Source organism: Teleopsis dalmanni, chromosome 2 (genome assembly GCF_002237135.1).
Source record: "Teleopsis dalmanni isolate 2A chromosome 2, ASM223713v2, whole genome shotgun sequence".
Lineage (NCBI taxonomy): Eukaryota > Metazoa > Arthropoda > Insecta > Diptera > Diopsidae > Teleopsis > Teleopsis dalmanni.
This window is the reverse complement of record NC_051847.1, coordinates 57,883,246-57,899,898: the sequence shown is the minus strand read 5'-3', so window position 1 is coordinate 57,899,898 and position 16,653 is coordinate 57,883,246. Positions and strand designations below refer to the sequence as shown.

General features: G+C 27.7%; 1 protein-coding gene across 1 annotated transcript in view; it reads right to left on the bottom strand.

The window, feature by feature from the left end:
* Nucleotides 1–16,653, bottom strand: part of LOC119679913 (protein Wnt-2) — a 56,930-nt gene extending 40,277 nt beyond the window's left edge. Inside the window, exon 1 of the mRNA XM_038092504.1 lies at nucleotides 16,474–16,653. Within this exon, the coding sequence (XP_037948432.1) occupies nucleotides 16,474–16,529 (56 nt within the window). The 5' untranslated portion in view covers nucleotides 16,530–16,653. The remainder of the gene's footprint in view (nucleotides 1–16,473) is intronic.

Below are 16,653 nucleotides of genomic sequence, written 5' to 3'. Positions count from 1 at the left end.
GACCGAAAAGCTTTCGGAAATTCTCATTTAAAATTCGCGCGCTGTATATTTTCCGATATTTTAAGTTTATGTAGTTTGGCAGCACTGTCCTTAATTACTATGCCAAAAATGAGCGCGATCTGTCAGACAGTTCGTTTACGGCAGCTGTTGAAACCAGTTCACCTCAGTAGGGCGTTGCGAAAAAAACAATGGAAAAAAATATTGAACAAAGAGTTTGCATCAAATTTTGTGTTTCGAACGAAATTTCGTGTGCAGAATCGTTGCGAATGCTACAAAAGGCTTATGGGGAATCAGTTTTATCGAAAACTCAAGTTTATGAGTGGTACAAAGCCTTCCAGGACGGTCGTACGACCGTCGAAGACATTTCGCAACGCACTACTGAGGTGAACTGGTTTCAACAGCTGCCGTAAACGAACTGTCTGACAGATCGAGCTCATTTTTGGCATAGTAATTAAGGACAGTGCTGCCAAACTACATAAACTTAAAATATCGAAAAATATACAGCGCGCGAATTTTAAATGAGAATTTCCGAAAACTTTTCAGTCTTAATGTAAAAGAAAAATAAACCACTAAACATTTCCTCTGTGAATACCCGGTTCTAGTCTCATACTTCCTTAGCAGTCAGGTCACGGACTACATGGGCAATTTACTCCATATATAGTAGTATATAGAAGCATCTAGATTATTATCTGTTTTAACAGGATACTGGTCTACAGGGTGGCATAGAGCTAAGCTTGGCCTTACTTGTAGTATTTCTTGTAGTGCATGTCTACCGGCGCTTAAAGGAAATACGCCAGAATACCTGTAGTAAAAATGTACTACATTTGATCTGACAGTTCTCTAATCCTATTTATACATTGTGTTATTCAGTGCTTTTTGACCTATATGAATATATATATGTAATCCTTTAACTCTTAGGAAGAGCATAGGGCCGTAACAAAGATCTTCCACTCGGTACGATTGGTGGCCAATAGCTTCATCTCTCCCCTTTTACGCATGTGTAACATTTCGATGTCGATTTACCTTCTCCAGGTGTGAGCAGGTCTATCCCTTCTTCTGCTACCCATCTGGTTTCATTCAATCGCCATTCTTGTGGTGTCACCAGTCGGTCTACGCAAAGTGTGACCGACCCATTCCCATTTATGTTTTTTGATTCTTTTTCGATTCTTATAGGTGTTTGTTGAGTTAAGGACCATAGACTTTCATTTGAATCGTAATTATGTATTACATTTTATCCGACAACTCTCCAATCACACTTATCCATTTCATAAACATAATCTACTAACATACATAAACAAATCATCTTTTCCTCGGCCTACTACCCACCAATCGGAACCATTAAAAGGGCTTATCATAGGGTGCACATGAAGTATATAACTATCCCAAGCAATGAAATCGTAATGTATTTTACTACAACTTGTCGCTTGATAATTAAGCTAAGCTACATATTTTCCAAGTTACTCTTCTTTCGAATACCAATAGCTATTTTTTTTTTTTGTATTCTTTAGCATACATAGCCTTATGTGGGTTATGTAAAGATTTATGCAAGTAGAATTTCTGATTTCTTGATAGAATTTTAGATTTTAACATTTTTATGTAATTGAATAAGTTTTTGTTCCTAATTCAAACTTTATAAATGTATTGTCACAGTTGCATCACTTTTATTACCATTCTTAATACCATTAATACCATTCTTCGGTATTTAAATTTTTGCATATTATCAAACCTATTATCTATTATAAATTATTTATTATATAGATAGGGTCTTTAATTTTAATAATACATACACAATACTTTGTTCTATGAACACGTTATGATTTTTTGTCAAGTAACAAAAAATTGACAGAAAGCTATGTATAAAAGCTATGTATAGAAAAACTCAGAATCGTTCTCTATTATTCTTGCCATGGTTTATTAAATAAGTACTTTTAAATGAAGTAAGAATTTTTTACAGACATACAATACCATAAAGCGAATTACACCAGAACAAAATGTAATCCTTAAATGTCTTTCAATTTTAACAACTTTCAATGTTGAAAGACGATCAACTTTTCTCTATGGACTGCATTCAAGCTTTTATGGACTGCATTCCAATTGCTCGTAGATATATACTCATACTACCATTACTGCCATTACTTACAATAACAACAACAACAACAACTACATGTAATTCACTGACTTTATTTACTCATTCAATATTATGTGTAAATAATAGTTGGACTTGAACTAAACATCGACAGTAACATGACCACGACAACATGCCAAGTAAATGACTGACTGATCAGTTTTCCGATTATCTATTGTATAAGAAATCTGTGTGGCTTACAATTTCTGTTGTTGTAGCTGCAAAAAGTCCAAAAAAGGTTGAAAATGTAAAAAAAAAAATAATAAAAATAAAAAAAATTCAATAAAAAATATCATTGAATCATGCATTTGTGGTAACTGCACTGCAGACAACATTGAAGCATTCAATTGGGGCAACCAAAGCCGCACTGATCTTGATCGTTTAAACGTTCAACTGTCCGTCTAACTGCATCCAAAGCAGCAATTGCAATATTTCCTGCTTCATGTTTTAATTTACTTTTGATTTTTTCACAATATTTCTTTTATTTTTATTATATTTTTTCCATATTTTTTTTTGTTATGTTTGGTTTGGTTAGTAACCTTTTAAGGCAGAAATATTTTGCTTGTTGCAGAGAGAAGAGTGGTAACCTCAATTACATATAATTTTCAGTGTACTGCGCACGCTGCAGTCGCGATCACTTATAAAAATTGCTTACCGATCATGTGCAGTATTGTTAGGATTGTTACGGCAATGAGAATGTAGCCCTTTTTATATAAAAGCAGACAGACTTAGTCTAATTTATTGTTAAGAAAGGCAATAATCTAAAGGAGAGAACATAAAGGTTCACGTAGCATCAATCAGACAAATGGCAGCAGAAACTGTATGCTCGCTCACTGCAGACTCTCAGACAAATGAAGGCATTATTTTGAAGAAAATTTAATAAAAAACAATCTTAAGTATGACAGAGCAGTAGAGGTTTGGGGTTCAGATTTTAAACTTACAATGGAAATTATTACTAAGCCCCAATAGCTGCTTTAATGAAGTTTAGGCAAAGATATCACTATTATGTACTGTGACATTAGTGTGTTACATGAATAAAATGGTATATATCTTTAATACCTATATAATCCGTTACACTGACCTTTGATAAAAATAGACCCTAGAGTTGATATATACACTTCTGGCGAATTATGAGAGCTGTGTGACACGAGAGCTAATATCTTCTTCTCAGACCTTCACTTACAATTGTTATATATGTGTTAATTTTTTATGTATTGTACTCTCTCTTTCAATTTTAAATAATTATTAGAGTCTATCATGCTCAAACTCTCGTTGCAATCGGTTGTTTTATTGAATGCGGATATATAACAATGGTAGTATTGAAAGAGGATTCAAACTTAGAGCTCCGCCATTTTTATTTTTATTTAAATTAAATTAAAATTGAAATATAAAAAATCCTAAAATAATAATGACCATTAACACATTTCTGTGATTTTTAATGAGTCGTTGTTGCAATAATTATATTAAAAAACAGATTTAATAAACAGAATTCATTACTTTTATATTCTTAGCGAAAGAATATAATACATTTTTTATTTAAATATATATTTTTAACGCAAATGGAGTTAAAGGGATGCCCACATCTGTTAGAGTAGTGTGACACTTCCGATCAGTTCGTTAGTCTTTCAGTTTTCGAAAAGATTTCTATCACCCGGTATTCAATACCAGTTAATCGATGAATACAAGGACTTCTCTTTGAAATATGTACAACCTTTTGATATGAGACCGGCTGTGACTGAACTATTAAATGTTCCCGCCAAATATTTTATTTTGATAAATTTTAAAATAATTAATTCTAAAATAAATATCAATTAAGTCTGAATAGAAAATACTGTAATAAACACCAACAACCCTGCTGGCCTTTGAACTATGACTGAACATTTAATTGTTCTGCCAAATATTTTGTTTTGAAAAATTTTAAAATATTTAATTGTAAATTAATAAATTTAAAATAATATTATAACTTTAAAAATATCTGTGCAAATTTTGAAACAATCTTTAAAATCGCATTGCCCTTGACTTGATCTCTATTCATGAGATGTGATTCCAGAAAGTCCGATCACGCATGTATTTGAACTATCACACAGTTGTCTAAATTATTTCAGATAAACGGGCCACAACTGAATATTAAAGGTTTTAATGATAATTATAATTTAGTTAAGTTATTTTAACATTTAGTTAGTAAATATATTTTAAATAGACACTACTTTCTAATTTTTTGGCTGGAATAAATTCAGACATAGTTCCTGAAATATATGATAAATACGTAATTCGTAAACTCCTTCTTCCTCTGGACATATGTACATTTATTAATCTGTTGGGTGATCGCAATCTTATATTTTACTAAATAAATAAAATATATAAAAAATGGTTAAATTATTTTTGTGCTTAAGATTTTAAATCCTAGTTGATTGTAAATAAAGAAGTTAAATTAAAAACACGTGGTCTCTTTTTTATTCTAATTAATCTAAATATTGCTTTATAATGCTTTATTTAAGAAAAAAAAAAACTTTACCTTTATTTTGTGCATTCTTTAACAATCTTGAACGCATTTCAGTACAGTATACACTATTTTCTATGAAAGTTCTGAAAATAATTGCAGTCAAAGAAGTAGAGAACAAATAGTATGTATATTTATATGTATCCTCCTAGGAGGAACATAGAACTTCATATACATACATTGATTGTTCTAAATAGAAAACATTTACTAATATCATTGGAGTACCTCATAAAGATATTAGTATACCAATATCATTGCAATTGTCTATAAACATTATAATGTTCAAATCATTATAATGCTGGGCTTTCTGACAGATCACTCCTAGTTAGGACATCATGATAGATGTTTGAATATTCCTTTCAAAAACTCTTGCCACTGCTGTAAAAAAAATGAAAAAACTGTTCTACACATATTTTGTCATTAACCAAGGCACATGAAACGTAAGTAAATATACTTGAAGCTTATGTTCTAGTGAATCTCTTCCTTGGAAAAGAATCAATCATTTGAAATGGTTATTATTCCCCTAAATTTTATAGGGGTAATAGGATAACCCAAAAGTTCTAAGTGAATCAATATAATCAACTAGTAATAATATAATTGAATCATTTCTTTACATTCATTGTTCAATTAATTTGTTATTAACTTAATTTTTTAGAGTAAATAATTACAAAAATTCAACTGTTTTCTTAACTCATCTATTGGTTATTGCTCACATTCTTCCTTTAAATATTTTAATATATCCATATTCTCAATTTCTTCCGAAATAACTGAATCATATGACTATCGGTATATTCGTATATGTTACTTTTTACACTTTATAGCGAAGGATATGTATTCCTTAGTATTAATTTTTAATGATGTTAAATAAAATTAGACACAAAATTTAGCTTTGTAGTATTCTTATCATTTCAGCTAAATTTTAACAAAGAATCAGTTTGAATTACAATGTTCTAGGATAAGAGTTTCTTATGATGGCAAAGAGTATAATACTCTGCTTCTGGTTATCTGATGGCTTCATAAATACTTAGTATTCCATAGATTTTTAGTTAGTAAGTTTATAATCTAACAGAAAGACGGTATATAATTTTTAGCGGATCCTTCATACACTTGCTATGAAAAGTTGGTTAAAATATTTATATTATCCAAAAATTATTAATACATAATATATAATTAAATAATACTTATATTATATTTAAATAATAATTGTTATATAGTGATTAAAAATACTTATTAAATAAATAAATCATAAATAAGTAGTAAAGCAAAAATTATTTTAACTGACCACGACTAACTTCGAATATTCAAAATATTCTCCTTTTCCTAAAAATATTAATTTTTATGCAAAGGATATGATAATGTTATAATATATAGAATAAATCTGAGTTATCACCATATGTGTACATCAACTATATTTTTCATAATTATTTCAAAATGAATAAATTTATCATTTATCTATCTCTCCAACTGTCTACTATCTATTCATCTGTAAAGATTTATGCCGATAGTAAACTGAAAAATTATATTATAAATTATAAATTATAGCTGATAGCTTCATTTAGTTATTTAAGCACAGGAATGAAACATCTGTGATGATGAAGTTGACATAACCGAATGGATATGTGAGTTCTCTGTGCTTAATGCAGTTGTTGAATGCAAATCTCAGCACTGAATTCTATGCTGGTAATATCCTAACGTCAATGAAGCCACAGTTAAGGATGGAGCTATGTTGGTGACAGACCTCCAGTCTATGAAGCTCAATTAGTGACTGGAGGCTAGGCACCAAATTAAGATTATTCAAATATATTAACAAAAAATATTTCATACAATTATATCAATCCCATATATACCTTGATCAATTTCAGAGTACGAATATTGGTGAAAGAGAAAATAAGTAAGTGATAAATAATTTATTTCAAAGTCCGTCTCAAAGACAACGGCTTCCTTCAAGTTCTAAGAAATTAACCCATTTCTAAAAAAATTAATTTCTTACAAAATTACATATAGAAATTTTTAAATTTATGTTTTGATTTAAAATAATACGTTTTCAAGCATTGTCCCACTACTAGAATAATTTTAATCATGAAAAATTTATATAATTTCGAAATTCTTTTAAATTTAAAGCCAATTAACCAATCTTCTCGTTGTTAAGTCAATTTTTCTTCTAAAGTACCGGCTCAAAGATTTATTGTGCCACCGATCTTTATTTTCTAGACCGAATTAAAAATGTGAAAATTCATTTTAATTTGCGCCTTTCGATGGAGCATTTACTTAGACAGTTCAGACAATCTATTTCCAGTTGAAATTACTTATTAAGCACCTTTCGAGTACAACTCTGTTAGGTAAGCATTACTTTAGTACAATTACTTTTTGTTAGAGGATATTTTTTTTTTCCAATTTTATTTTTAAATTTTTTCCTCTAAAATTACCTTTTCAGTTTGCTGCTTTTGTGCTTAATTGGATATTTTAATGAGGTTTTTCTTGAGTAAACTCAGATGTATGATTCGAATGAGGTATGGTTAAATCGAAGTTGGTAGGAGGAATAAGCAGAGCAAGAATAGACCGACGATTGATTGCCCGATTGTGTTTAGGCGGGAAGTTAACGAATTACATTCAATTTTGTTGTATTTTGTAATTTTACTTGTCTTTAACTATTTTTCTCGTATTTTATTTATTTTTTTTATTTTGTATAGTCCCATTTGAACTTGTAGAAAAAATAAAATTTAAATCAAAGATGTTACCAAAGTCGGATGAAAAAAAAGAACAACTTTAGAAAGTTTGAGCTTAAAATTAGTTTAATTCAATACTTAAAATAAGTGGTGAGAAAAAACTTTTTATTCATATATTTAAATTGAAACACCAAATATTCGGAAATAAATTTTGTATGTCTATACTTACCAATAAATAAAAACCTTGAATGAAGTTAACTTTAGTTTAATAATGCTTGAAACAAAGTTAAATCTCATGAGAAATAATTATCACACTTTTTTTGTAACTTGTTACACCCTATATTTCAGAAGAGTTTAGTTTATATAAAAATTGATCTTCTAACTTAATTACTTCATTCGTACTAACAAGCCGTTGCCAGCTTTCAAACTTACAAAACAGTAGCCCATGCGGTTCTGTTTCATGCACTTCTTTTCCAGTCTCGTACATCAAGAGCGGTTAGTTCTTGAACCCTCCGCCATGGTCTCTTCGATATGGTCTTTTCTTCAGTTTTCTCCTCCGACAACAGATATTTATCTGGAGGAACGCCTTTCATTTTCACTTGATCAATTAATCGGAACTGTTGGATTTTATAGCTATCGCTTAATAATATCAATGTTATAATGAAACTCTAAAGCTCAATGATGTTTTAGCTATCACGAGCTAATAAAACATCAAAGATCTAACGAAGAACTTTTTTCTCAAACACTCTGAATCATTATTCTATAATAGAAGTTATGTGTTCATACACAAACACAGGCTAAATAAGTGAATTATAGAGTGTAAGTAACATACTGTCATTCGAAAGTAAACTAAACCCATAGTAGCACCTATTTGCGTTAACAATTCTTCGTATGATCTTGAGACTGGTAGTTACGATAATATAGTTAAAACCCGTGGCAGTTTTGAGAGTAAAGACGCCAACAAGCACCTGGTCCTATACCAATATGATATTTTATCAGCTAATATATAATTCATTTAACCAATATATACCATTAAATTCATATTTACCATAAAGATCACTTTTAGGTAGCAATAAAAGTAGGTGTGACATCTCGTTTGCTAAATTCAATGATCTCGATATTGTCGGAATAAACAACTAGCTGAAAATATTTCTGAAATGTTATTTTATGTTATTTTAATACATCATTGAATACCAAGTCACCTTGTCTGAAACGTGGTACGTTTTTAAAAATGTACGATAGCATTGGCATTGTAAGGGTGATAAGTTTTAATTGCTACATAATAAACTACTAAACTCATTTGTGAAACGCAAGATCATAAAGATCAACTTATTCTTATGAAGAAGAAGAAATGGAATGATCTCTTTGAGATGCCTCTTAGAAATGTCAGAATTGTTGTAGATTTGTTGACAAACTATTTTCGATAAAGAAACTAGAAGATTAAATAGGACTCTCTGTCGTAACTATCAGAAACATAAAGAAAATGCTTTACATGTCCTTAGTCATTAATTAACGCCTATGAATTAGATAACTAATATCCAATATCTTAATTAGTAGGAGAAATACTATGCCATAGTTATGAGGAATATTAAGAAAATGCCTCATATATGCATTGTCATAATAACTAGGAGATGATTTAGTATTGCTTTCCTACCGAAGCTGTTGAAAAAATAATATACTTTTATATTATCTGGCGTATATAGAATGTATGTAGATTAGTGACCTAATTTTAACTACAATAACTCCCCTTATTATTATTTTTATTATTATTATTATTATTATTAAATAATAGGCTATGCATGCACCCCGATCTAGAAGATCCCCTTAAAAATTATCTTATGCTTGATTAAAGCTTTGAAATGGTTTTAAACTGTCGAAATTTTATTCGGCAATACATTCAGTCACCAGACCGAAAATAATTCTCAAGATCGTCTTTAGTTGAAGTTATATACTAATCACCAACAATGTTAAAATCCACGTACTGTAAAAACTCTCCTAATAGACATCCCTCTTAAGTCGCAAACTTTTCTAAACTCAATTTTATTTTATCACTATTTGGCCGAACGCTCCAAACAAAAGTTGTCTGAAATGGAGTATTCACTTATATCATACGGAAAGCTTCATAAAGCAACTATAATTAATAGAGACACTTGAAGAGAAGTGCTACGTTAGGCTGAAATCCGAAAATGGGTTCTTTTGACCAAACAAGTAATAAGGTAAGTAAGTAAATCAAAAACAACATTAATCATTACGAAATAGGGATTCTGCCATATCGATTATAAAAAAATAATATAAAAAAATGTTTAGATATTTTTAAATAATTTTTAATTATGGAAGTAAATGTTTTTACCGAAACTATAATTATTAATAAATTAAATACATATATATATATATATACATAAATACCAATATTTATATACATATATATATACATTAATTTCCACGAACTCTTTTAATTACTTGAGTTAGTTAAGAAAAGAAACGAGTTAATTATAATTATAATCTGAGTATTCACATCAGTATTTAACGGAAGCTATAATTTTGAGACTAAGCATTTTTTGCGATTTATATAAATTTTATTTATATATGTGTATATATATGTACATATACGAGATGACTCAATAAATGTGATGAAACTAACAGATTATTAAAAATAAATGAAACTATTTTTGCTAAAAAATAAGAAAATTCTCAAACGATGCCTCAAATTAAATTTTATTTTTTATGTGAAATTTTTTTTATTTAAGACACAAAATTTTTTTGTTTTTATTTTATATGGCTTAATCGTTATTTATTATGTTTGTCCATAAATAAAAGTTAATGTGTCTAAAATAGAGAACTTCAATTAACGGATTTTGTTTTTGATTAATGACTTAACCAAATTGTAGAAATTTTATTTATATTTTTTTTTTTGACAGCTTGACTAAGTTTAAAAAAAATTAATTTTTGGCATTTGCATAAATTCATAATACTAAATTATTTTGAAAGATTACTAGAACAACAGAAATATATTTCGAATGATTTAATGATTTGCTAACCTCAATTTTGTGTAAAAATAATAACTCATACTACAAATGGTATCTCTATAAATCAACTAACTGTAGCTAGTTTCGAACTTTTCTAAAAATAATTTTTATTAAAAAAATTCAAGACAAGTGTTACTGTCAATTAGTAAACAGAGTGCCATATAAACTAATCACGAATTAAGTCTTAGACAGCTGGTACATGAGTTACTAAACCTATTATGAGAACCTCAAAAAGTGTAATAGAGGTATCAAGAGAATACGTTTGTCAATAATAGTAGTCGTGCATCCCCAGATCCCAGTTTAAGTTTGGAATTTTTACTCCAGTTTTAAATATCATAGTTAAATATATTATATATAAACTACAATACCTTAGCACAAGAACTTTTTCTTTTAAGAACGTTGTATTCTAATATCCAGAGCACACCATTTGACAATTAATTTCAGTAGAATCAACAATTTAAATTAATGTCATCAGATATGATAGATATTTATTAGAATTGTATGAGGATAACGTATTTTTACAATGTACAGTGTACAGTTGAGCTGATTTTAACTAGAGATAATTGAATCATTTAGATGTTCAAAGTAAGAATACAATTCGTTTACAATTTTTTATAAACTTTTTTTTGCACAAAAGATCTTTATCGCAAAGGTAATACAGCCAAATACAATTGAGTGACAAATACCCTGAGAAGAGAAACATATCCTCTAGAAGTCATAAATGTTTAGAATATAATATAATGTTCCTGCGTCAAATTCCTAGGCATTCACTTAGAGAAGCGACTCACATAGAAAAAGCGATTAAGGGAAAATGTTAGCTGGGCAAACTCACAGCAGAGCATCTAGCCCTTATTCCTGCTGCCTCCTTAATAAACGATAATAAAGGTTCTACCATACAAGAGTATTATGGTGTGTCTTTAATAGTCTCTGTCTCTCTCTCTCTCTCTCTGTTTTCTGTCTCTGCGAGTAGGGAGTTAGAATATTACTGAGGCATAACTGTCGTAACAGGCGACTAAAATATCGTCGCAATTATAAAACTGTTGGGAGTGTGTTTAATAGTAAGTGAGTTTCCCCACTTGCATCACCTGACGAAAGTGTGAATTTGTTACAACGGGGATCAGATGATTGCAGCTTCGACTGTTCTGACCAATTGAGGTTGCCTGTGTTCTGGTGACTGTGGTTTATACCCAAACTTAAGCGGGAAGAATGATTATATTTTACTTACATTCGGTGTGGATTACATTAATACGTGTATTTTTTAGAGCACCATTAATGTCTACTTAAGTAGATGCTTTGTTATACACGTAATATATTAAAACTTTTAATTATACTTACTATTTTCAAGTGTATGATAAATAAAAATAAATGTAAATTAAAATTAAATTATAAACATAAACAAATAAAAAATTAAAACCTTTAACCCTTGACCGACTTCACGATACATTTTGTTTATTTTTAGCTTACATTATTTTTTATTTGCTTTTATTTAATTAAAATTGTTATATTTTATGTGGTATTTATTTTATTTTTAGGTTTTTTTATGTTAATTTAATTTATTTTACTTTTTGTTTCACTATATTTCAGTACATTTTATTTAAATATATATTATTTCTTTATTATTGTTTATGGTCCTTACTTTATTTTAATGATATATTTAAGGACCCGTCTATAGGTGTTTCATAATTTTTTTCAATTAATTTTATATTAGAATTTTTTCGAGCTTGTTAATATAAACTTTTAAAATAAATTATTTATTAATTTGTGTTAGTTGTTTAAGAGTTTCAGAAATTTTGCTATAGAATTAAATAATATATTTTTTAAATATTACTAATTTCTTTTCACTTTAGACTAAATTGTCATATGTAAAAACAATATTAATTGTTATTTTTGTTTTTTATTAAATCTATATTTTAATAATCGATGGTAGTCATTATCAGGATATTCTAATACAACAATACATGAATTTTCTATTGGTATGATTACATATTTTTTTAAAACTATGTGGGATAGTATATGTCCATATGTGGCACATAATATAATGAAGGTAGAACAGTTCGAACTCATTTATCAATTAACAAAAAAGAGGTAGAAAACTTCTATTGTATTTAAGTATTTATTTTTTTTTTTATCAGAAATACCGTTCGAGTGATGAATTTATGAAATCTACAAAATACTAATAACAATAATTAATATATTATCATTTAGTAATGATAATACTAATATAATACTAATATTAAAAACTTTTTAGACATTTCAAATTCTCAAAATAAACATTTTTTTAAAAAATATCTATGTAGAAATGTCAGCAAAAAATAAAATTTAATAAACAAACAGTTCAGATTTCTTAGCGCAAACCTCTCTAAATACAATGTATACCTAAGATTCAAAAGGAAAAAATCTTTAAGTTCAAAAATCATCTTATAATCACAGAAATACTTATCACAAAATACAGTTACGATTAAAGTTTATTCCAAGAAAAAAAAAAAAGATTTTTATATCGCTTCTATAAAGTGCAGACACTTAAGAAATAAAAATACAAGAGGCTAGAGCTCAGATACAATTTTTTCCAAATAGACTGTAATATATACTTTGTTTTAGAACTCGAGTCTAAACTGCAAAATTATTTTATTTACTTATGTCTCTCATATTTCAACTAGGGTGGTAAGCGTTGGCTATTCAATGAATTAAAAATTGTCACTGCTTATAAGCAGAAATTGCTTATAAGCAATATAATTTTGTTTTAAGTAAATAGTTTATTATTACTTTTAAGTAATTAATAAAAATAAAATATTTACGTTTTTTTCTACTGAATAAAAATAGATAAAATAATTATTTTGATGGCATAATTATTAATAATGGTAAAATTGTTAAATTTTATTTTAATAGACTTTCTTATCATGTATTATTAAATATACTAATAAAAAATTTATAATTATCAATTTATATTACAGATTATTCGAGACAGAATACAAATTTTACACACTAATTTACATTTAAAAAATATTATCTAAGCATACAACAAATTAGGTAGTTTAAGATATATAGAATATAGGAATCTAGGAGTAATGTTTTGAGCAGCCATGAACCATCTTACGTGAAATTGATCAGAACTGTTTTTACTATCCATTAATCTTGTAACAATAACTTCGAATTAACCAAATTATTCGATATAATGTTGTTTACTTTTATTATTTATTATAAATTATTATAAATTTTATTATTAATTATTATAAATTTATTTTAAAATAATTACGCCTCATATATCAATTATCTTCTATAGTCATCATTAGAAACGATTTACAACAATTATATGAAATATTTCCTAAAATAACGACCGAAGACGTTCGAAATATTGAACATAGTATTTTATTAATTTGATTTTACAAATCTTAAGATTTCGATTCCTTTTTATTCTTTATAATTGTAGACTTCTTTTTTATCATAGTTAGAAATTATATACTATATACAACTAAAATATATGAATAGTTTCTATAGATGAACATAAAAGATTAACAGTATATTGTACTTTGTAACTTATTAAGTTAGTTTTACCAAACTAAGGACTTAAAAAAATTTTTTATTTTTTTTTAAGACTTCTGGTGTCGTCTATTGCTCCAACAGAACTTTGCGGTTTATGATAAATCCACTTTATTTGTTACGTTGCGCCATCTAGTTTGATCCTGCGCTATGTGTGTTGCCGTTTTTTCAAACTTAAATTATCATCGAATAGGTGTGCTTCCTGATATTCTACTTCCACTTATATTACTATCTACAACCGATTAGTTCAATACTCCTAGTGCTGTCGCTACGTGATCCAAGTAAATAAGGTAAGGATTTAATATTATTTACAAAAGTTGGTTTAGTTTCTTAAACACCGAGATAAATTCTGTAAACATATATACACATCATTTATCATTTTTGATATATACACAATTCAAAAGTTTTAATCTTCTATTTGTCTAAATTTTTTAATAGACCACCTTTCAGTTGAATATTAATGGTATTTAAATGGTGTAATCGTATTTAAACGATATAATGATTTTTAAATAAGAAAAGTTGAAACGATGATCTTTGTTCAACTGAGATTTTTACTTTCAAAATGTATTTTTCATTCAAAAATTTAAACTTAATTTTTAACATTTAACTTTTATTTAGAATTCAAACATTTCAAAATTAGTTCCTCATTCTTTTTTTAAAAGAGTAGATGTACTGCCTTCTATAAATAAGTTAGGAATATATGTATTTATATAACCTGATTTCTTAAAAGACTTAAGAACGAACCAAGTATCGGTGTATCGAAAGTATCGGAATGTAACATCTAAATGATCTTATGAGTATTTACGTGAATAAATATTTGCATAATTGTTTCCTAGATGATGTCTTTACTTTGAACAAGAGTCAATGCTGTAAATTGCAAAATAACTTTACAAAGCATTGGCAACAAATGCCTTTAAATAATACCATCTAAAAATATACATGGCCCATTGAGGAAGCACTGTTAATTTGATGATAACTATAACTGGGCACTTTACTCTTGACATTAATACAAAATATATTATTAAAAGGATACTTTTATCATTGTTAGGTGATCTTACTTCAACTCATAAAAGAAGTTATCTCGTACTGACAAAATACAGAAAAGGATGAAAAAAGGAAAATGATTTGTTCATTTCCGAATTTGTATAGAAAGAAGAAACATTTGTATTGGATTAGAATGTTAAGAAGATATCAATGAACAGATTTTATTAAGACACTTATAACGTAATATACAAAGTAATATACAAAGTATACAAAGTAATTATAGCAATGTTTATATACATTTTGCTATAAGAATTACAATCACTTTCAGAAGATATTTAGGTACTTAAGCTGCAATCCTATATGGTATTTAGTTTAAACTACAATCCCTAAATACAGTTTAAATCTTCTTGTTTTGAGTACATAAAAGAGTATTTTTGTTTATTTATTAAAAGTATTTTTTTATAGTCGATGTATAAACACTTGTGAATTTTTGTTTATGAGATATTTATTTGTAATTATTTTAAGAAAATTTTAGAAAATAATCATTTATATATTACTACTAGCTTGTTATGAAAATATTTTTTATTAAAAATGAGTTCGTTTATCTAAATGAACAATTGTAGAAGATGTCAACCTGTATTTCTGAAGCAATACTCCTCAGATACTGAAATTTATTTACACGTTCAATGGTCTCTGTGTCTCTTTTCAAAGGTTCATCAACACGATTGTTTATTCTGACTTCTTTTGTTTTCTGTAGATTGGTTTTCAGTCCAACTTTGCAGGACGCTATACACAGGTTATTAAGTTTCTGCTGCATATCATTAAGCCGGTGTTACAACTCACACCGGCGATTTGTATATGTAACATATTTCTTTATATTATTCCTTGTAATATATAGTATAAACAAGGTTTCGAAGTTTGTAGAGATCTTCATCGAGGCTGAATCAAACTTACAATCATTGATTGGGTATGATCCCATTAACTTAATTAGGTTATCTAACGTTGATTTTGTAAGTATATTTGAAAAATATTAAAAACGACTTAAAAAAATAAATCATAATAAAAGCGATGTTCCCTATGATAATGAGAATACGCTTAGCATATCATAAAAATATGTACGCCTTATATCTTCACTGCATGGAAAGAAAATGTGGTCCATATAAAAATGTGTCAACGTTAAAATTCCAGAAATATGTTATAAATTTTTTTAATATATACACATATCTCACCAATATCTAAAGAGCATGAGATTCGCAACAAATATATAGGTGTAAGCTCATGTGTATTACTAATTTGAGATTAAAAACTTGCAGCAATAACTTTTACGCACTTATGTCAAATTATAAATTTTAGATACTTTTCATATATAATATATTACCCAGAATTGGTTAATATATAGAATTTATACATTTTCTTATTTAAATTTAAAACCCTTTCTGCTCGTTAACGTTTTAATAGTCAGACAAAACAAAACCTTCAAATCATTGATATATATGTATATATATACAATTTAAACGAAACTTTAACTTTAGAAAGTAGTACTAAATATGACTTGAAGTGAAGGGAAAGGTGATTTTTATAACCTTAACTAAATGTTCCTTCAAAAAGTAATAAATACAAATTTTTTACACTTACCTCAATTCCATTATCCAAAGCAGATATATTAAAAATTTATTACGATTTTTGTACATTTCTTCACTATAGACGATTGTAATCTCATTATAATGTTTTTTTCCAATTTAGCTAATATTTCTATGATTACCAAAGATACTTTAGAACTATCTTTTGTCAAAACTTTTCACTACCACTTTTGAT